The following is a 23,771-nucleotide window of genomic DNA, read 5'->3' as shown; positions in this document are numbered from 1 at the left end:
AACGACACTGAAAGTTCAGCTGCATGAAGAAAGGTCAATAACTAGCCCTGGTTAACTCCGGGAATCAAGGATGATAAACCGGTAAATTAATTGTCTTTTTACCGCTTATATAATAACTCCTCACACGGGAGCCGAGGGACAGGACAGCGGGATGGGCACTGCAGTAGCTCCTCCTGCTGGTCTCACTTTATAACTCAGGTATTGGCAAATAAAATATCACCTGCACCCGCTAAAATGGATTAAAAATTGCTGGTTTACTACTCAAATTACCAGAATGCCGTGGTTTAACCCCAGTCAGCAACCAAACCCCACGAAGCCACTCACTCACTCCCCCACCAGCAGGGTCGGGGAGAGAACTGGAAAGGTAAAAGCAAGAAAATTCATGGGTGGAGATAAAGACTAGTTTAATAGGGTAAGCAAAGGCTGTGCATAGAAGTAAAGCAAAACAAGGAATGAATTCACTGCCTCCCATGGGCAGGTTCAGCCATCTCCAGGAGAGCAGGGCCCCATCACACACGATGGTTACTTGGGAAGACAAATGTCATCCCTCCAAACGTTCCCCTCTTCCTCCTGCTTCCCCCCACTTTACAACTGATTATAAAAAAACACATTCAGCATTAACCCCAACCAAATACCAATTCCTGTTAAGAAAATAAGATTTATAATCTTTATTGTTTACTTACATATAATAAATATAATACAGAACAAAAACATCACACACATTGATTGTATTACACAGGCTGTTAATCGGAATACATGACATTTTCTTTTCATTAGCCCTTTTATAGGGTTTTTGGTACTGGGTATTAAGAATTTCAGTTTATAAACCTATAAACACAAGAACAATCTTCCAATTTTTACCTTCGCATGTTTTAAATACTCATATATATATTGGTTTTGTTAAAAATATATAAGCAATGTTCAGTATTTGCAATATAGGACTTTAATTTCCATTCACTAGATTCTCTATTAATATAGAGGATTTCAAAATAATGAATAGCTTAAATCTGATTTTAATTAAAAATACTTATTCTATATTTCTCATTTAACTGACCTCCCCTCAGAAAATGAAGTGGCAGGACAAAGACGCTCCAGGCAAAAGCCAGTGTTCACTTTTAAAGAAAAAAGGGTAAAGTTCTGGTCCTTGCTGCACCTGTATTATCCCAGAATAATGGAGACACCAATTTGGTATAAAGAGGGCAGGAGGAAACCAGAGTTTCTGAGCAGACATGCATCTTCATTTCAGATTTACCACTGCCATCCTGCTGTTTTCTTGGCTTAAAAATCACTGCATCAAACCTCCATTATGTATTTTTCTCTGCATGAATATCCTTACCATTAAATGGAAATTAGATTAAAATGCTACATCTCTTTTTTTTATCAAAAATAGATCAAGGTTTTTAACACACTCTGAGATCAGGTTTTTAAGTGCAAATGCAATACATCAGTAATTCACGTTCTGGTCTCACTAAGGAAAATGGTTAAAAGATGATGCATAAAGATGTTTCACAGAGGATATATACTGGAACTTGCTGTGCTCTCTGAACATCTGAATTATCAAGAAACTGCACAGACTTCAGGCAAACAAAAGTTTTCTTCAGGTGAAAGTTCTTCACTTAAAGCAGCTTCTGCTTTGAAAGTCTTATTGAGAATTCCCTGAAACTTGGTACAAAATGTAATGCCAAAACAAACATTAAAGCTGCTACTGGTTTTGTGCATCTTTTAATGCACCCAAGTTTCAGGAGTTTCATAAATCAAGGTTCATAAACAATTTTGCTTTACTAATATCTACTCCAAAGAGGCCTTACACAGATTTTAAATCATTACAAGAACCCCTTCAGCTGTGCCATGCTGAGGTTGTATCTCATACTTATTACATTTCTCTAATCCTATTCAGAAAATGTCAACTCCAACAACTGGCTACGCTTTCCACATAGCTTTGTGTAAACAGCCTCATGACTTTCAATTAACAGAGCATTCCTTTGTAACTGCTTGGAGGTACTTCAAGAAAAAGAAAAATAAAAGTAACTACTAAGTCTCCAAATATAATTTTTCTTTTTTTTTTTTGTTATAATTTAAACATTTAACTTCAATATGAAATGATTATCCAAAATACCTACTTTTTATATGAGATCAAGATCAACCAGAGACCAATCCAATAAACCATTGTCTAAGCACTTCCTATATGGAATTGGGCTATGCAGGAAATTACCTCAATGATTTTACAGCTTATCCTTCCTACTAAGATTCTTTATTTTCAATTAAGATTTTGTTTTAATTTTAGTGGGGTTTCTTTCCTTACCCAATAGGAAAGTGATACTGTTTGGCTGGAAAGCCCCTGCTGTTTCCCTACCTAGAGGAAAAAGAAGCTTCTAAAATATTTTAGAAATTACTCATTCTCGTAGAAGAATTAACTTAATTGGTATGCAAAAGGTCAGATTTAGGGAGAAGAGAAGCATCACCTCCTATTACACAGACAAGGAAGACTTGTGGGCTGTAATATATTAAATGATATCACCAATGAAAAGACAGCCGTTTGCATATTATAAAATTAGTTTCATGCTAAATGGCTAAGTCCCTCATCTTCATAAGTGTGGGGTTTTGTTTGGGGTTTTTTAAAAAAAAATTGTGGAAAAAAAATCAGGAGCATATGTGAAGAACTGTAGAGACAGCCCCGAATTATTATTTCTGAGGCCATTCCAGTAGCCAGACATTATTTCTTCTATGGAATATAAAGAAAATTTGTGCACCCTCCCTGAAAAAACAGTCAGAAGTTCATTAATAATAGGAACATTGGATGCAACTTTAGAAACTGAGATGCAGTTAAAGGATTCTGCACTTGTAGAAACAGCTGCTTTCTACAAAACTCCTCAGAGAAAAGCCTTTTTATGCTTTTTAGAAGCAGGAAGTCAAAGCCAGATGAAATTCTGGATGTGTTCCACATCATGGCAGGCATATCCAGAAAAGGTCTGGTTACCTCCTAATACAGGATGTAATGATGCAACACTTTACCTCAGAGGAGAGTGAGAACACAGATATCTGAGTAGTCACATTTATACGTCAGATTTATGTTTTATGTTAGATTTCTAACACCACAGAGAACTAGGATAGTCAAAATGTAATTACACTGGCTTTACCTAGAGAGGAAATTCACTTTGCAATGAATGCAACAGGGCATGTAAATGGAAATGTCAAAGCAGAAATCATCAAGAGGAAGGTGATGCTCAAGGCTGATGACTATGATCACACATTCTCGCTATGGACAAAAGAAATTCTCCTAGAAGTATACAACAAAGTGTAGAGGTTAACATTTCTCACACTGATGATTTTAAACAAAAGTCATGTAGCAAGACAAATTCACCTTCTAAATAATTAGGCTGCTTGCTGGCTATACAGAATATATCTTTTGTGACCAGTTTCAGTAGTGTGTTTACCATTTTTACCAGCACTAAAATCCCTCCATTTATATTACCGAGGTTTCAAAGCAAACCACTCCAAACATACACTGCAGACAGAAACACTGCAAAGGCATAAAGGTCAACCTGACTGCAGAGTTCCTTTTCAATAAAGTTTTACTTTATTAATGCTGTCTATGACTCTCTTGGGCTTTGGATCCAATCCCAGTCTAGACAAAGTATCTTTACTGGAAAAACAAACACAAAAATCCCCAAAGTGAACAGACTTAGTAAAAATTTAATGATATAAATGAATATATTTATATTAGAGATTTATACTGGTGATCTACTCCAGAATCAGACTATTATTATAGTATTGCCTAACCCTGAAAGTTAATGTCACCGTCCTGCCAGAAGTGCAGCTTCAAAATCAGGAGTGTCATTTGTACGGCGCAGAGGACAACAAAGTAAAAAAACCACACACGTTGCAACATCAGATTAGAGTGGATATTTCTCCAAAAAATAACAAATGTTGGGCAGAGTGTATTTTATTGACACCTTTAAATGCTCTTAACATTGTCATCATGATTTACCTGGTAAGTCTAAAGGAAGTTCAACATGAAAACTACATGATGTGAAATGTTTGAGTGAAACCTGGAAATGTTTGTAGCAATTTTAAAAGCAGGAATTAGTTATTGGCTCTCACAATGTATGGTATCATCCATATTTCCCTGAGAAATCATGCCCTGCAATAATCATGTAAAACAAAACACAGCATTAATGAAATCATGGATTAGATAGGGGAAATAATGCATAACAACTGTTTTTGAGTGAACACAGAAATGCTACTGGAGTCATAACTATTAAATTGCAGGCATTACACATGACAGCCATAACAGAAATGGTAACTAACTCAAAACTTGTCCCAGATAAAGAAAGAAAGCTGATTAGAAGTACCATCCTATAGTTAGCCATATAACTCAGCATTATGACATTAACATTAGTTTGTTTCTTGATTTTTGAGCATGCCACTTCTTAACTTCATTTACAAACACTCTGCCTTATCAAGGCCTGTTTTCACATGAAATTAGAATGTGTGTCCATAAACCCATTCTGTGAACAAAATTTAACTGGTTTTCTCCCTCCTCTGATAGCTTAGTGTAGCTCAGTAACTTAATTTCCCTAAGATAGGAAGATCTTTCAGGAGGGAATAGGAACGATAACATTCAACACCAAGAGCAATGGAACCAAGAATTACAAAGAAATCGTTTTGCCACCTTTTTTAAAGCCATCACAGCAGTATCTAGGCACGAGGAGCATTGTGAAAGGAATGACAATTACAGCAGCACACACCAAAGAAAGTGATTTGCAGTATCCCCTATTTTTACTGGTATGTTCCAAGGAGGTTTGACACACAGACCAGCACACTGGGTTAAGTATCAGCTGCAGCCTCACGGTTCAAACAACACCCCTGATTAACATCTGACTTCCACAAAATACCTCATCATCTGCCACACCTCACTGAGATACCCAGGAGTGCCTCAGCCTCCCTGCTTCTGAGTTTGTGTGCAGTCCACTCCAGCCCAACTTCATGGCAAGCCAGGCCAGTCACACAGTACAGCCCCTGCCCTCGTACAGGGATTTCCACAGACCAAAAGCCAGCAAGAAGGATGCAGTGAACACTGAGAAATGGGAACATCAGGCCCTTTGTGCCTCCAGCAGCACTCATGTGCCCCAGATTTTGCAAGTAATTGCTAAGCACCAATGTGGCATCCACCTCAATGCCCTGCTGAATTAGCATGACATCTACAGCATGTAGGGAACACATTTCCAGCATTGACTGAAACCTAACACAAAGTGGCCAGAGAAACTGAAATCCTCTTTCTCTCTTGTTCTGAACTGCAGCACACTGTGTATCAGACTCACCACAACCCTCAAAGCAAAGGCATGCTCTGTAGCATTTGGCAAATTATCAGCATTTCCTTCATATATAAAAACCAAACAGCTCCAAAACCTCAACTGCACACATAGAAGAATTGTTGGTTATCTCAAAGGATTACAGGAATTAGTTAAACTGACAGAGTATCCATTTTCCATCCTGTAGATATGGGAAGTCACTGTTCCTTAAGCATCTAAGGACAATCAAAGAAATGCTCAACATAAAAAAACCTGCTATTTTTTTAAAGTGTATGTGGTTCCTACAAGAAATAGTCAGGATAAAGACATTCCCAAACTGAAACAGTAAGAGCAATGACAATTTACAACAGCACAGAGAGGTAAAGCATTGATGAGAGAGCTCCTTCACATTCCAGTTGTGTCATGAGGAAGAAAAACCCAGCACGTCTCTGTTTCGTACCTGAGAATCAAAGCTAAATCTGCTAAATCTCTTGTGCATTTACCAAGCACCCATCAGAGAGTTATGCAATTTACATTTCAGATTAGACAGTATATTTATAAAATATTATTGTACTAAAAAATCACAAGATTTTATAGAAAAAACATCATCACATTCTATTAAATGCAGGAACAATGTTATATGTCATAGCTTCCGTAATTAAAACCGTAACACGTTTCTTGTAACTACAGGGGCACCACTGTTTAAAAATCCTTTCAGGAAGGACAGTTTGCTTTGTTCTTACTCTTTAAAGAACTGTAATGTAATGCAAAAACACTGCTTAAGCTACTTAGTGCCATGAGACAAAAATATCTCATATCTTGTAAAAAAATTAGCACATTTTTGTTAAAAACAAGAACAGTGGGAAGGCCCTGACTTTGAGTTTACTGAACGCTCTTCAACATTCCTGAGGTCAGAGACAGAATAATATTCTCTTAGTGCTTATTTTTTTAACCTCTCAAACTCATGAATAATGCAAGTTAACAGCAGTCATATACGTGGGGGACTATGATGATCTTTTACTTTAAGCCATGAACATAAGGGCAAACCTGAACAGCAATTGCCCATTTCAGATTGCAGCTCCAATTCTAGTGATATGGCCAATTTCAAAGAACAGTAATAGAAAATTTTGCTAAAAATACTGTCATTGCCCATCTGAAAGCAAACTCAGTGTTCCCAGGCTTAGTTCACCCATTCCACAAGTCCCAGCTGATCCAAATTTAGTAACTCTAAATTTGCCTGGTATTATAATATTTGTCAGGATCTTACGGAAACATTTCATTAATTGAAAACAGACATTATCTTTTTATTGTGAGTAGGCATTAACATTACTTCTAGGAAAAAAGTTGAAGCTAAAGTCCTGTAATTTGTCATAATTTAAAAAAATAAAACCAAAACCAACCAACCAACCAAAAAAAAAAATACAACCAAAGTAAAATTATTTCAAAATACTGTACTTTCAACCCCTGTACTTGTGGGGTTTGGAAATTTAAATGTGGAATTTTTCAAAATGTCTACATAAATTGAATCAACTTTTTTGGGGTTTTTTTGTCTGTTTTGGGCTTGTGATTTTGTTTTGGTTGGTTTGGAGGTTTTTTTAATTCCTATTTAAGTACTCAAAGAAAGACTTCCTATCTGAACTGAAAGAGATGCCTCAGATCATCAAAACTTTTAGTGCAATCCACTGTTAAAAATGGGAAGGAAAAATCTGATAAAGGTGAAATATGTGAACAGCACCCAGGTCCATTTTTATTTCTTTCTCTATGTACAGGTTCTCATATTAAATTCTAGCTGCTGGCTAGAATTTTTCTATAAATGTAGAGCTAAGCATGTTGCTTTCCTGTATTCCCTCTCATATACTAGTTTTATCACCAAAAGACCAAAATTTCTTTTGGAAGGATCACTACTGAGTGCCAAAACACGAAAAGGCATTTCTGCTGTATCATCCTTCTGTATTTGGGTGGAAGGACAGTAGAAATACCCTAAATTCCCCTACCTTGTTATGGGGAAGAGAATACTGCTGGCTAAAAATCCATCCTACATTCACTACATAAAAATAAAATCCATCAAAAGCCAAAATTAACTTTGATCTGTCTTATAGGCCAGAAGTTGGAAAATGGCATTGATTAATTTCAAATATTCCTGAATATAATTATAATAGCTTCTCAGAATTAAAGAGGATAGAAACGCTGCAGTGGAAGGAAGATACAGGTTATAAGGAAAATTACCAGTTTTAGAATAAATTTATTAATACAACTGGGGGAAAGGAAAAATCAATGCAAACACCTTTACCTTTCAGACTGCTTAGCAGATTACTGTAGTGCCAACCCACTGACTGAAAACCTTCTCAATTAATTTGACCTCTTTCCCAACGTGGCAGCTACACACGTGAAAATCTTCACATGTCTGTCAGATAACTGGGAGTAAGAACGGGTTACAGGATCAGTCTGCTTAAAACAAACACTGATTATGAGAATGGACACCCAAACGTATTGGAAGTAGAAATATTTCCCCATTCACTGAAATTTCAAGCATTCCAAATTGTTGGGCAGCAAGATTTTTAAACATGGGCACCCACTGCCATTACAAGGCTTCTCAAAATGGCCTAAGACAACATGTCTGTAGTGTTCCAGGACTGTACAAAGATCCTGCCTCAATAATCATAAGAATGCACTTAATAAATTATTTTTTTCTCTTTTCCTCTATTAATATGCAAATAGTTCATATGACATAAAAAAAATTTAATTTGTACCTACTACAGGTAACGTATCTACTTAGCTTTTCCTCCGAAAGCCTGTGAGATTTGATGACCTGCAAACTTATTTACATAACTCACTTGAAAGTATCTTTTAAAAACCATATTGTCCAGCATTTAACAAAATCGTGAGTTAAAAAAAGAAAGAAATCACTAAACAGCATTTGCTTGCTTGATTTTGTCAAGTAACGTCACCAGCTCAAGTGTTATAAGGCAGGTTGGTTGCTCAGATGGACTAAGACTCCCTATGGTGATAGGCATAGAGTAACTTTGTTCATTTATAAAATCAGATGAAAGCAAGAAAGAGGAAAAGTTTAGAGTTTCAAAAGAACTGAAACTTCTTATTTTTACTACAAATTCAGAATAGGCACTGAAACACGACTCCTTAGGGACTTTTCCAGAAGATTGTCTCTTCGCTGGGCATCATTCCGTTTTTAAACTGAGAAGAAGAAAAAGAAAAAATTATCAGGGGTACATAAGTCAGGATTACAGAAAATGAATCACCATGTATATTTGTTTCCATCTTACTAATAAAGGAAAAAAAAAAGTCTTAAGCTTCAGACATCACAGTTACTGTTCTGGGTAGAGGGTTTTCCATTTTTTTATCCGATTTAATCAAAATTAGAAAATAAAAATATACTTCTCAGGTAATTCTGCATGCATTATTTGAAAACAAAAGCCCTGAAGCACAAGGCTAGGAGAATCTAGGAGAATCCTAAACTATATCTGTTTTAATGCTCCAAGACAGTACTGATCAACCATGCAATGTTACTTTTAGATGTTAGTGTAACCCCCTCTTAGAGAGGGATATTTTGCAAACTCTTTAGCTATTCTAGTCCAGTTTCCCTGTGGTTATCATGAAAAATATTTACCCTAATATTTAATGGAATTCAACAACTTAATTCTTGTCAACTACAAACACAGGGGCTCCTTTCCATTTTCTGGACCCATAATGATAAAGTCTGGTGAAGTTCTCTAAACTTCCTTAAACGTGTTTTTCCTTGGTGTTTCTCATGAACTGCAGTAACCCAAACTGAGACCCCAAAAGTATTAAGGAGTGAAATAATTACTTCAGCTCTCTTTCATACACATAGTCCATGTCAAGAAGTTGTTTGCCTCTTCTGGTTTGTTGACTCATGTCCAATTTTATATGAACATCGTAATAGTCTTAGGCAAAAAAACTACTTCACATTTCAAAACCATTAACCAACAACTGTATCAATGTGAGAATGAACAATAATTTTGGCAAGGAACAATAATTTTGAAGATACACTTCAAAACTCTGTCCATCAATACAGGTCAAGATTAACTGTATGCTTTTTAAAAATGTGTCCTTGCATAACACAAATGCCACCATGGAAACCAATCCTCACCTTTCTGTGTATTGTCTGAGGCTTTCTAAGCCTACCTTTTGTCTATGAACAGCAACTCTCTCCATCTTGTGAAACACTGTGCATAGGAATGAGGCTTTCACACTGCTCACTTTCTTCTGGCATTCTTAAAAGAAACAAATTTATTTATTTAAAGTTATACAGTAATATTAAACTGGTTGTTATGAAGCCAAAGGAATTAACTAAGTACACTAGTTGTTTGAACTGCAGCCACTAAAAACATGCAGAGACCCCTTAAGTTCATAAAGTATACTCAGTTTTGCACAATTTTCACTGCATGTTCTGGGTACAGCAATTAACACAGAGGCATTAAGGGAAAAAACTGTGATAGCCCCTAGCCACTTCTTTTAAAAGGTAAAAAGACTTCACATCTTTCCATTTTCTGAGCATTGCACAGGTTAATAAACAGATTGGCAACTAGTACTATTAAGAAATCAGTACACCTGAATATAAAATCAGTTGAAAATAAAGAGTATGAGTACTGCAGCTTATAAAAAGTATAGGATAATGGAAAGGCTGGAGAAGAGATAGCATTATACTTTGTGACTGTCCTACCTCTGAATTCGATGTTTTCTACAAATAAAGGCAAAAATTCTTCTGATTCCCACCATCACTGGATCCCAGTTGTTATAGTGACACAGGAGAGTTGCAATGAAAAAAGAAAAAAATACAGGTACTGCCCCTGCAAAAAATAACCAGGAAAACTGCACCTGGAATTAAAACACAAACATCATTCACTCAGCAGTTTAAGAAAAAAAAAAAAAAAAAAAGGCAGGCTATATATTTGGGGTAATTATTATTGTAAGTCTGAGATGCAGTTTGAGTTATTTTACACTAGCTGAGTTATTTGGTACAATTCCTATAGCCACTGCTGCTTCTAGTATCTTTTTCCACTGCTCCGTTCTTTACAATGGAACATATTGTTTGCATTGTGAGGTGAATGAAGACTCCTATTTCCAAAGAGTCTCATTTTTAGGTTTTTAGTTGTCTCTGGTACCAAGGACAAAGTCGCCTAGACACTTCAGAAATCCTGAACAAGAGATCTCACCTAAAGGATTTGTGCACCTGTTTATTCACTATGAATAGACTGTCACTGACCGGTAACTGCTGAATTCTGTGCACATAAAAAGACTCGGCTACTTGAAATTTACTGTAATTTTCTTTTTACTTGAAAAAAAAAAAGGCAAGCCACATTATTTGCTCAATTTAAACTAAATTCTACTTGTATTTATACTGCTACTTTTATCTATCTATTAATACACTCAGTAGCAGTCCTCTGACACTGTTTAAAGCTTAAAATTATAGGAGGTTACAGCTTGGTGAGGCACTGGCACAGGTTGCCCAGAGAAGCTGTGGTTCTCCCATCCCTGGAAGTGTCCAAGGCAAGGTTGGACTGGGCTCTGAGCAGCCTGGTCTAGCGGAAGGTGTCCCTGCCCATGGCAGGGGTTGGAATGAGATGATCTTTAGGGTCCCTTCCAACCCAAACCATTCCAATGGTTCTACAGTTCCAGGTGAAGAGCACGATCAGCCTGGGACCTGCCTTTCAGGATGACAGAGACATAAACTGTGGGCACAGCACCCCCGTGTGGAGAAAACACCTAAAATTGAAGAATTTGGAGAAAATTTGGTACCCGACATTGATGGTCACTCTCAAAACTATAATAAACTGCAATTGTTAAGCCTTGTGTTTCCTTCTACAAAAAATCTCAGTCTACAGAAGTTTGCCTTTAATTATGGTCACTCATTTGTGCTTCTAACACTAGTAATTAATTTTCTAAAATGTAAGCCACAAAGGATTTACCTCCAACAGCAGGAGAAGAACAAACAGGTGACAGAAGTAAAACACTGCTCCTTGTATACATCATTAAAGATAACACTGCTATTTAATTTGAAGAAATAATGCTCAGAATGTAGAATTACATTACCTTCTGCATGCACATGTCAGCTATGATGGACAGAGGTATTGTAAGGCTTAGAGCAAGTGTGCCGATCAGTGATGAGGTAAGAAAGCAGCCCCTAAAAAGGCAAGGAAATAATAAGAGTTATAAAATAATAATGATAATAAATAATAATTATAATACAAAGGTCTTATTTAAAAATAAGTTAAAAGACAAAGTAATACATCAAATGAGGAAGACATTTGATCAAGCTTAACAGTCATTGTTTGTTTTAATAATCAAAAATTAAAGCTCGCACGCCCACACTCCATCTGTGAAACTGCTTAGAATTCTTAACTAGACAATTGATGTCTTCTGGGGTGAGGTTTAATTCCCATATAAACTTTTTGAGATGATGGAAAATTCCCTACTTCACATGCTTTAACTCCATCTAGAAAAATCTGTATTTTGTTTCTATACCATGTTCTCTGTAGCACAAGAGAATTCTCCTGTATCTCTGCATTGTCTGCTTCTGAATTAGAACCAACCTGTCCACCAGAAAACTGTAAATGAATAAATGGCACAGAAACCAATAAAAACTTATCATCAGGTTAAAAAAAAACAAACCAAATTTAAGAGTCATATCTATTCCAACATTATTTAGTTGGCAGTATGTGGCTGGGTGGAGTTAAACAAGTAGGTTAAATGGCATTATTTACTTCCAAAGAAAGTGAAGAGGACCACGCTAGTGGCACACTGGACAGATAAAAGGAGAATGTCAGCACAAACTCTAAAATTAGTCCCAGTCCAAAACTCTAGGAAAAAGGAGCTGGAAACAAAGCTAACACTTTGATTGACTGGATTATCATTCTGAGTAATTACACAAATAAAAAAGTCCGTGCACACCCATGTACTTTAACCCTGTCCTGATACTTGATTTTGGGACCAGAGCCAATGTTTGGGGTTTGGGGAAGTTTTGTTTGTTTGTTATTTCACCTGTGTTAACATATTGCACTTAACCTTTTTACCAGCTGATACTGAGCTGCAGTGTAATCTTATCGGATGGCATTAACATCACAAAAATATTCCATCAATAAACAAATTCAGTTACAAAGGAACATATGCTGCAACGCATTTATAACTAAGACTGGTGTAGGAGTTTGCCAATAAACAAAAATTGTCATGACTAAATTTCCTAAACAACTTTAAATTCAATCTGGAAAAACAAACAAACAAAACCCAAAAACAGACCCCAAAAAAGATCCCACACCCCCAAACAAAACAAAAAGGTTTTCATGGAACTCCATCTACATCTTTTGTTGCAGTCTTGTCACACAACTGTTACAGCAGAAATTCATGCTCTCCTATTGCTACAGCAACTCTGTGCCACAGTCTTTTTGTCTCAAAATGTCAATTCTAGAATGAGCTATGCACAAAGGATTTTAATAAACACTACAAGACCACATGACCTGCTTTTTAAAGTGAGCTGTGGCTTTTTAACAGGACACTGTGACATGATGGATGACATCCTCTAAGTTAAGCTGCATATATGGACAGAAAAAAATTTAAAAACAAAGCAAAACCACCTACCCAGACAATGTGACATGTCAACATGTGAGAACACAGGTAAGATGATTTATGTCAAACATATTCAATGTATATACTACATACCACAGCCAGAGGAACTCTGACAGAACTGTTCCAATAAGGCCATTAATGACAATGCACATCCAGATCAGTTTGTTGGGAAACTCAAATGCTTCAAATCCAGTATAGTGAAGCAGGAAGAACCCTGGCCACAGCAGCAACAGATTGAACAGCCCTACAAAACCTGAGTATAAAAACAGTTTTAAGTAAATCACAAAAAATATCCTTCAACATAACCAAAATCTCACCCAAACTCTGACAACGTGCATACAAAAAAGGAGGAAAGAAGCAATATTTTAAATCTTTCAAACGGAACGAATATAAGAAACTTTCCTGGAATTCCCAAACAAAAATTGCATCTGATATTTACAGGTTTTAAATTGAAAATAAAATAAAATTTTAAAATGTCATTAAGTCAAAGGGGCTGTCTGTATTCCCACAGGTAATGTTACCTCTCATTGCTAAGGCTGTAAACAAGAAACAATCCACACAACCAGTACCTAAAGTACTCCCAACAGCAGTAACAAGCTTTCTCTACTTCCTTGGCTTTTCTAAGCCCCTTTACCACTGATAGACAGTTCAGTGCCTGCAAGCAAACAATTTAATTACACACTGAATTAAAACTTTGAATAGAGTCATTTTTTAGTCTTACCGAAGAACATTGGTATGTCAAGTTTATCTTCTCTATCTACTTTCCTTTTTATCATTACTATGTACACAGCATACAGCATTGCTCCTACAAGAGACCAAAGGGAACCTGGAAAGATGGAAAAAACCACTCCCTTAAAGACATGCCAAGCACGTTATGCACAGTAGGATCAACTCCCCTAAACACACACCTATTATAAAACCAGCACTGAGAAACTGTTTATTACAGAATCCCTTAATATATGAAAAGCATGGAAAAATGTAGAGAGCTCACAAATGTAAATACTTTCCCAATTAAGCTACATACATAGGGTGGAAAATTATCATAAATGACAAGTTTCAGAAGTTCAGACTAAAAAGCCAGATTGTAAAAGGTTACATGAGTAAGAAATATGGAGCTTGCTATACGACTACTAAGTACTGTCAAAAGATGGTACTCATCACTGCACGTTCCAGGACTAAAAACCATAAGTAAATACCTATTGTATCTTTTCCAGCAGATTTTTCAGATCCAGAGAGGTTAACAAGTACCACACCACCAATGCTAGCAAAAGAAAAGAAATGCAAAAGGCTTCTTAAACCCAGGAACTTTTTGACAAATACAGAAAAAAAAGAGAAGGATAAACATAAAAATACAGTTCTATCTTTAGGTATTTTTATTGAATCAAAACCCACTTCTGGAAAGTCAAAAGGAGTTCTCTATTGCTAAGGCCTGATCCTAAGCTAAAACCAAACAAACCAACCAACCCCACTTTTAACATCCAGAACAATGCACCAGGCATTTAATGAAACAGGCTGACAACACTGAATGTCAAACCACTTCCTTCTTCCCCATCTACACAAAAATAAAATAATTAAACAAGAAGAAAATAAGTTCACTTATTTCCAAGAAAAACCTGCTTAATCTAATTTCCTATAGGAGAATGAGATTTGGTAATTGTTCATGATATGAAGTATTTAAAAAGATTTAATTCAACTTGCTCAATTTATCTGTGAAATGAGCATTTTTAAGAAAGTGATGTGTATAATTTATTGTCACAGGTACCACAGGTATAGTTAGGTACAGCTGTCCTCTCACTGTATCAGAGAATTTCTGACCAAATGTCCCATCCCATTATCTTACCTTAAAATAACAGCTAATAATTTGGACAGGGTAAACCGATCTCCACTGTTACTGGGAAAGACTGCAGCTAGGATTAATGTAAAAAGCCCTGCAAGAGAAATTAAGAGAAGGTTACAAAATCATGTTTTGCCACCAGTGTGTTCAGAAAACGGCACAGACATTTTCTTCTTTATCTTTCATACACTTGTTTTAACTACTTGATCTTAACACCCTTAATTTTAGTCTGAACTATTATGAAAGCTAAACACCTTGTGATGTGAATCCTCAGATGAGCAAATAAGTGCTCAGCTTTGAGGAAGGCCAACCATACCAACAAAATTAACTGAAATAAGCCAGAAAAGTCAGTGAAAGGTTGTATAATTCTGTTTTTAAAACCGACTTTATAAACCAAAAAAAGTTAATTCTCCAAATTTGTACTGTCACATAGTTTAAATACTTTAAAGCTTGTATTAGAGCCTTGCATAAAACCTGTAAAGCAAATGATATGCATCATATTTAGGTGGTTTAAGTTCTTTACCTCTAAACCCATTTTTAAAAAACAACCATTAGCAAGGAAACTTTGCTCAGAATCTATTTGGATAAACAGTTATACCACCTTTCCTTTAAAGCTATTACATTCCCAATATATCTCTTTATTACACAGACATAACTGCAGAAGTACATACACAAACTCAAAAAGCTACCCTAAACCTCTGCAAATACATAATGACTTTTTAAATGCACATATTCGGTGGCTTTAAGCCAAAGCCACAGGTAAAACATTACACAAGTCCATTGCAGCAAAATAGATTTTTCTGTTATAAACAGCCTTAGAAGGCACATCTGCTGGTGTAAATAAATCTTACCAGAGGTTGATGACAAGATATTAACTATGGCAACTTGGGTATCTGACAGAGCTTCTTGGTAAGAGAAATTTGCCAAGAACCACTGGGGAAAAAGAAAAATAACTCTGTTATTATATGAGTAGAAGCAACAGAGCTTAAGTTGCTCAGTGCAATAAAATTCTACTTAAAGCAAAAAAAAAAACCCAACTGCTTATTCAGAAATAAAATTAGAACATGATTTTTACCTTAAAGAGATTTTTAACCTCTATTAAAAGGGAAAGTACATTAAAAGATAGCAGTAAACTTAGAACCGGCCCAAACCAACCCATACAAGTACGTGTTTAATAATGAAATAACATACTTCAGAATCTAAAAATAATTACAATGACATTATAATAGCTATTCTGTAGTAACTAAAGGTACTTTTAACTTCTTTTGGAAGTGCTTCCAGATGATAACTGCACAAAGGCTGCAAAGAAATTTCAGGAATGCACGCGACATTAGTCAGCCTAATGAGTTTAAATTTCTGGAGTACTTAAAACCCTGCACACATCTCTGCTGTAAAAAGCAAGCATCACTTACATTCAATACCTAAGAAGTATTTGTTATTTCCCCATAAAGGCATAAAATGGCAAGTGTTTACTCATTTATTGATTGAGATTCATTAATAAGATCTCAGATATATTCTGAGGGAAGCAACCACTCTCTAACCTTATGTGGAAATATTCATACAGTCCAAGAAGAAATACATATACATGCCAGTAACAGCATGAACAGCATAGACAAGATTTGTTTTGAATATGAAAACACAACCCTAGAAAAATATTAAATCACCATTTTTCAGCAGTGTTGTTATTATTGATGATGACAGTAACAATAATAATGTTTAAAGAGCAGTACTTCCTGAGGAAAAGCTGTGCTGGGTCCACATTACATAGAACCTATTTGGCAGCATCAGTGAAGCTGCTTCTGGAAAAGGTGTCACTGGTCTGCACTCTGCATTTTTACTGCCTCAAAAACCATGCCCCTGTTAACTCCCTCTGCCCCCAGAACTGAGGCATGATGCAGAAACAAAGGTAACCAACAGATTCAGAAGGAAATCTTGCACCTTCATGTCCGGCACGAGGGAAGTCTTACTTCCTGTACTACATTTATAAAACAAGGCTTAAAGAATACAAGTCACCTCAATACTTTTGTACTAATATTATACAAGTTTTAATTACATCTATGTGTAAGTTTCTGAAAGAATGGAGAACATACCACAAAGCAAAAGAAAAAGCTAATTTTTGCTACTTGAGTTGCAGTGAGTTTTCCTACAGTTTTTAGTATTGATTCCTGCTCCTTAACTGTAGGATATGACATACGAGACAACTTTGCTTCTAGTGCATGGCTTGATGGCAGCTGTCGGATCTCCATGATGTTACTGAACCTTACACGAGGCTTTTTGGGAGCTGGAGAAGGGAAAAAGAAAGAAAAAGGCTTCATATTGTCATTAAACTTCTGGAGCTGACACAACATGCATGTAAAACCGTCATGTTCTAACACAGCATTGATTACAATGCTACACAAATAACAGGGTTTTATCCAAATAGAAGACATGCTATTACTTTTTATTAAATACTAGTATTTTGCTATTCAAGAGGCTACTAATAAGACAAAGCACAACTACTGTTTTCAATCAGTACAGTTGTCCACCCAAGAAAACCTCACTGAAAAGCACCATCCCTGCTCCCTGTCAAAAAAAAATGCTACGAAAGGTAACAACAAATTTTTAGATAGGAATTATTCCATATGGATAAAATATTACACATAAGATTTTCTTTAATTGTTTAGTAGCCAAACAGCCAAAACCTGCACACAACTACAGCTAACTGTAAGGATGATGTTTCATTCAGAAGATGAGAGTCCAGCAGACCTTAAAGCTTAGAAGAGATCATAAAGTCAATTGCTCTTTTGAAACCCACCCTCTAACTGATCTTGCTAACCAGGTTCAGCTTTTATTCATAAGTGTATTGTAAGTATCAATCGTTTTCTGTGTAAAGAAAACATTACACTAAATACTATAAGTAAATATTATCGTAACTCAATATGAAAAAGTACCTTATTTTCTAAAAAATGTGAAGGGAAAAGCTATGGCTTAAACAACTCTGAAGTGTTTGGAGCACGTTGTCACAGGACAGCAGGGTCTACCAAAGTGGTTCTTAACATCTAGAAATTAAAGAAGAGACTTTGCCTTTTATAAGCAAGGACTCTTTTGCTGAGGATCAGATAACTGGCTTCTTAGACAGCCAACTTTTCTACAACTGTCTGGGACAAATAGGCCTGTTTCAGATACTATCACAAGATAGTGAGGCTTAAATAAAATCAGAATGCACATAGACTGTTAAAATTCTTACTTTGACTGCTTTGCTCCTGCTCTAAAAAGGACAATAGCTTGTTTTTCCAGAGGCTGACTCACTGCTGCTGGTCATACAAGCCCAGAAGGAAAGAATCACAAGTACTGAACCCAGTTGGTCCCTTGAGATAAACATAGGCTGGATCTGTAGTGACCAAGAAAGGTAAACTGAACGACAGGCCTATGTTTTCTCTACCTGAAAGTAAATATATGAGACTGCAAGTCATGCAATAAGAGATTTAAGGAAAGGAAAAAAAAAAAAAAGAAATAAAAGAAAGGGGGAGAAAGGGGGAGGCAAGACCTGCAACATGAAAGCAGTTATACCAAAGAGGAAAGCACTTCCTTCACCAAAGAACTAACGTTTCAGCATTCCAAAAGTCTTTACTCACTTTTCTCTGCATCACTATTATTACTGCCATTTTTTTCAGTTGGCAAGTCATGAAACTTTACAGGAACATATAAAGGTTCACTCTGCAATGAATCAGTATAAGTAAAAATACAGTTAAGTGGGATATTTAAATTATAAGCAATAGAACTAATTTAGCAAATTTGAAAACTAAATAAAGAAGAGCTTGGTGAATAGTAACAGAATCAAACTGAAAAGTGGGTTTGAACACAGTGGATAGACTTGTGAAAAATGTGCATGCATAACGTATTTAAAGTATTTGCACTTGTTGGTTAAATGCAGTATTCAGAAAGAACAGTGCACTTCTGTGTATATAGTCGTGAACACAAAAATTATGACCAGAAAATTCAAACCTACTGATTTAAAATTACAAAATAACTGCTCAATATCACAGATGTTTATTAAAGCTATAGCTTCTGCCCAAATTATAAATTAGAAACATAAACTAGAAAATACAGAATATACATACAAAAATTACTGTGTACTCATTTTCTCACAAACTAGAACTAAGCATGACAAAACCTGGGGAAAGGAACTCCAACATATAAGACATTTAGAAGTATTTTAAGCAATTAAAACTTCTGCTAACAAGACAAGTTCTAAGCTGCTTATTTAGATAAATTAATAAACTGTAAGAGTGAAGTAATGAAAAAGATCTGGTAGTTGCATTTTCATTAGGCTCCTTGTTTAGGACCAGATTTTATCTAATTAATGCAAAATTGTCCAAGATTCTAGAATGAGGTCATCTGAAAAAATTGGGCAGACTAAGATTTTGTTCTTAAATGTAGATAGACAAAGTTGGAAAAAAAAAAATAACAACAACGAAAATTAAATGAAGAATATGTCTGAAAATAATCTCTCTTCAACTCAATTGCATCCCCCTACTCTGTTACAGAGATGGTGTAAACTTTAAAAGTTTTAGGGTTTGGATACATTTCTGCATTTGGCCCTCTGATTCAGGTACACTGACTAGGCAGTAATCTGTGATCAACAGGGGCATAACAAACTGTCATTTATGGATGATGAAAATCACCACAAAAATGCTGCCTGGCAGTGCAGCTTATCAGCACATGACCAGGGCTCACACTGAAACTGAGTCTGTTTCTCTCTCAAAATGCAGTGCAGGATCACAGTGTACAAAATACTCCACTGACTGAATGATTCTGTTGTATTTTAGACTTGAAAACTGTTTGGCTTTACCACCAGCTCTCCACACGTGGCTTTGGCAGGTACTGAGCTGAATATGTAAAGGTTTCCTTTGTATGACATAGTATTTCTTTGACAAACTGCTACAGAAACCTTCAGACATGTTCTATTAAGCTGAGAAACCTGTATTTCTTATAATAAGCCATGTCATCATTTGCAGCACTTATTAGTAACCTAAAAGTTACCAACCCCCTTTGCCAAAAACTGTAACATTTAAGACTACCATACTTTAAAATCAGTAATTCAGGTTAGTGGTGCCACGTTATTGTAAAGCATTGACCTTCACAAATTCAGGCACTTACCAGAGAACTGTTAACAGTGTTATCTGTTGTACAAGCAGTAAAATAACCTTCGGCATCTGCAAACTTTAAATGTAATAAAGTATCAAGGTAGAGTTATTAACAAGTCAATTTTTTTAAGAATAAGTTTTTTAATGACTTTTCCCATAATTCTGTCACAAGCCCCTCTCTCCCCTGAGCCCTCCTCCCCAATACCAAGAGGGCTTACAAGTTCAGTAAACAATTTTGGTATTTCCTTGTAACTCCTGGAGAACCCCACTGAATTCAACTGCCCAGGTATGAATGCAGGATGAGGATGTTAGGAAAGGCAAAACCTGTTTAGTTTTAGCAAGACACGCTTCGCTAAATTATTGCGCATGAATTAACAAGCTGCTTCTTTCTTCACTTTACTGAGGCAGAGTTCCTTTGCATAAAGATGTGGGACTCTGCCTCAGTTTTAACAACACTTAAATTGGGATGAGGTCAAGCACCACCTTCCCTCTTCCTTTCTGCACCTTACCAATCTTTGTTCCCTGACCTGCAGGTGGCTGTTCTACCATTATCTATTAAACAAAGGCAGCAATCTATTAAACAAAGCCTTTAATGTGGAAGAGGACTTAAATGTAAGGTGTGAATGTTTACCCAAGCAATCACTATTGAAATAAAACCCTATAAATGTATATTTGTTCCAGATTAATAAACACAAGGCATTTTAAAGGCACTTATAATGATTCTGTGGTTGAATATTTAACTACACTCCTTGCAGGGGGAGGGAACCCTCTAACTGCACATTGCAGTCCTGCCTGCACTGTTCTGTTGAAATGGGCTAACATCAAAGTAATGGCCACTTCCTACAAATTACTTTAATATCATTTTTTATAGGATTAGAAAGGAAAAACAATGAGAGTCCAGTAGCAGTGTCATGAGTGCCACACACGTGACAGACTGAGCACTCTTACCCACTGCTCTCCAGTTCATGAGATCACACTGTTTCCTTCTTGGAGAGAGCAGTGCATTGCACAAGGTTCAGCTGGTCAATGTAACCACTACAACTCACATTAGGCAGCAGCTTATTCTTAATATTCTACTTATCCGCTCAAATTAATAAATTCGGTCAGTATAATTGCTCTGCACATCACCCTAATTTGACATTACTGCCAATAAGGAACTGTAAGCTCTGTTTATGTCCTGATAATCTTATGGAGATCCTGAACATTATCAAGTCTAACACATGCCATACTATGCACAGACACTTGGCACTGATCTAGCAAAGATTACGTCAAGATATCAGCCATCTCTAAATATTCTTTGTGTTTAACTCAAAATTTGAAACAAAAAACCCAAAATGCTTATTTTTCTGGGGTTATTTCTGGTTTTTATGGTCTGGTTTTTTTAAATAAAAACAATTCGGCTAAAAGTCATGTAACACTTTAATTTAATTATGATAGTGTCATTATCAGTGAAATTTAATATATCCAGAAGATCTGAAGTCCGTTCCTTTCACACAAACTCATTTCTATAGCAACATGTTGATTAACAGCATGTTCTTGGATCACATTTTCTGTTCTTTTAATGCGAGATTAATATCAGACCAAATGCCTCACTGCTTCCTGAGTCCTGCTGTTCAGCATTCTGAAACACTGGCACAGAACAAGTGCCCTTCCCAGCATCTCTTAATTTCCTTGCAAAAAAGAAAAAAAAAGTATTTCTGTCATATAATAATAATTTTAGACTCTAGCACAAACTATGCCTAACTGTAGAACAGGCAAAAGAAGGTCACTCATGCATAAAGGCTATAAAAAACCAGTATTAACAACAACAAAAGTATAATTCTATCATCCTCACTAAATATAACTTCAAAACCCTCAAAACCTCTTAGCAAACAATTCATAGTTGTGCCAGAGACAAAAAGAGTCAGTACTAAAAATCAACTACAGAGTCCAAATTCTGATTCCATTGGTTACAGTTGTAGGGGAAGTAAAAGGGAACCAACAGCCAACAGTGGTGAGGATCATTAGCTCTTCTTAAAAGGAATTATAGTCTGCAACTGTCCACAATTAAATACCAGGTTAGATGAGCCAGTGGTCTGGCCCAGTAAAGCATTTCTTGGCACATCTCGCACTGCTTTTTCCTTTCCTTTCATCCTTTCACAATACAACTACGACTGCCGTGCCCTCCTGTGCCAGGACTCAGTTTACAGTTACTTTTCTGAAAGTACTATTTCATAAATATGTTAACTCTGTTCCTCTCTAGTTCCTATTTTAAGCTTTTTTTCTGTACAAACTTAAACAAATACCACAACATTTACAAAGTTATGATACTTACAAAGGCTGCGTGCCTTCCACGAAACCCACGAGTACACTGTTGCCTCCATGGTTTCCAAACAATAAATCCCAAGAGGTATAGAACAAACATGGATGTTTTTGCAAACGTACTGAAAAAAGGTTTGTTGTACTTTGTAAAAACATACTGTGGAAAGAAAATAATTGCAGTATCCAAAATTACCAAATAGGTGAGAATTCACAAAAATGAATGAACAGGTGTGAGAATATACTCCAGAACAGTCTGGTTCCCAAAAATACAGCACTATAAACATTGGCAGGGATGACCGAAATAACCACGTGCCCTACTTGTTCTGGGGGTACCCCCTCCCCAGCTATTTCTAATGCCAACAAGAAGGCACTGAGCCATTTTGTAAGACACAATGCCACCAGAAAAAAAATTATTTATTACTTGTATTAAACCAAGCAATATATTTATATGCCACTGAACTCAAATGGGTCTGAAAATACCTTTATATACAAATATTTTCTAAATTAAAGACCCCTTTTGTAAGCAACAGCATAGTAATCAAAAATTAGAGAAGATTACTTTGATTAAGTAACATTTCAGTATCAATATGATTCCACTGGCTCACTGGAAAAAATGTTTTATTAATAATACATGTTAAGAACAAAATTTGTATATGCTTAATTTCAAGACTGATATAAAACATAACAGAAACCTGAATTTGACCAGAATTTGTTAAATTTCTTAAAACCTCAATTTCCACAGAGCTAAAGCTCTGTTTTAAGTCCTCAAACTTAATATGAAGTAAATACAACAGTTTCAATATGGTGAACATATGAACTAGATGCAATTATAAGGTTTAAACTCCATGACCTGAGCCCTTTCACCCTGGACTTCTATATGCCCTGATCTATAATCCACCACCAGCATGCCACGTTACACCTCGTTTGTTGCTTTTTGGGAAACATATGGGCATTATTTAATCATTATGGCAATAAACAAAACAAACTCCCTATTTACAGTACGCAGTTATGAGCTCATGCTGTTCAATTTTAAAGTCATCAGTAACACCTTCTGTCTCAAAAGCAGCAGTCACTGAGTTGAGCTTATTTGTAACTTGTAGTGGATACAGGCTGGTTCACTCAAAGGTGAACCCAAAGGGTATCACCTTCCCCGTACTGAAAAGGTGATTTTACACCTTTTAAAACATTACACAACAATACCCACTGAGTGTTTGAGTGACTATGTTTCTGCTGCATCTTTCTCTTCAATAGGCTTCTATTTTCCTTTAAGATGTGTGGAGCAGCACTTACAGAAGTGAGTTCCGAAGAGGCAACCCATATGACATCCACGAGGAGGAGGATGACGATTCCCAGAGCCAATCGCCGACGCTGAGTGGATGAGCTGCTCTGGGAGCTCATTCGGTTCATGATAAAAACCCACACCATTTGTAACCTGGTTAAGGTCAATAAAGGAATAAACCCCAAAATATTACAACAGTGACACAAAAAACCCCCAATAAACAGCAGGACAAGTGTTTCATAAACATGAACTGGGCCCATATGTAAGGACACATATGCTTGTGCTTGTTAAAAAGCAGATCTGGGACAGATAAGGCATGAAATTTTCATTGGGGCAATTAG

The 23,771-nt window shown here is 36.2% G+C and overlaps 1 protein-coding gene across 3 annotated transcripts in view; it reads right to left on the bottom strand.

Annotated features, from left to right (window-relative positions):
* Positions 1-387: 387 nt before the first annotated feature.
* Positions 388-23,771, bottom strand: part of SLC35F5 (solute carrier family 35 member F5) — a 30,991-nt gene continuing 7,607 nt past the window's right edge. For all 3 annotated transcript variants that reach the window (XM_050339846.1, XM_050339848.1, XM_050339847.1), the window contains exons 4-17: positions 23,442-23,583; positions 22,165-22,308; positions 19,864-19,926; positions 18,339-18,420; positions 16,815-17,005; positions 15,576-15,657; positions 14,731-14,818; positions 14,087-14,151; positions 13,612-13,716; positions 12,984-13,143; positions 11,361-11,451; positions 9,991-10,145; positions 9,453-9,541; positions 388-8,483 (exon numbers count right to left, since the gene is read on the bottom strand). In XM_050339846.1, coding sequence (XP_050195803.1) covers positions 9,460-9,541; positions 9,991-10,145; positions 11,361-11,451; positions 12,984-13,143; positions 13,612-13,716; positions 14,087-14,151; positions 14,731-14,818; positions 15,576-15,657; positions 16,815-17,005; positions 18,339-18,420; positions 19,864-19,926; positions 22,165-22,308; positions 23,442-23,576 — 1,443 coding nt within the window. In that variant the 5' untranslated portion in view covers positions 23,577-23,583 and the 3' untranslated portion in view covers positions 388-8,483; positions 9,453-9,459. The remainder of the gene's footprint in view (positions 8,484-9,452; positions 9,542-9,990; positions 10,146-11,360; positions 11,452-12,983; positions 13,144-13,611; positions 13,717-14,086; positions 14,152-14,730; positions 14,819-15,575; positions 15,658-16,814; positions 17,006-18,338; positions 18,421-19,863; positions 19,927-22,164; positions 22,309-23,441; positions 23,584-23,771) is intronic.

The sequence above is a fragment of the Myiozetetes cayanensis genome, unplaced genomic scaffold, assembly GCF_022539395.1.
Source record: "Myiozetetes cayanensis isolate MyiCay16 unplaced genomic scaffold, myiCay2020 scf9, whole genome shotgun sequence".
Taxonomy (NCBI): Eukaryota; Metazoa; Chordata; class Aves; order Passeriformes; family Tyrannidae; genus Myiozetetes; species Myiozetetes cayanensis.
The sequence above is the reverse complement of the archived record's forward strand: the minus strand, read 5'-3'. Positions and strand labels throughout refer to the sequence as shown.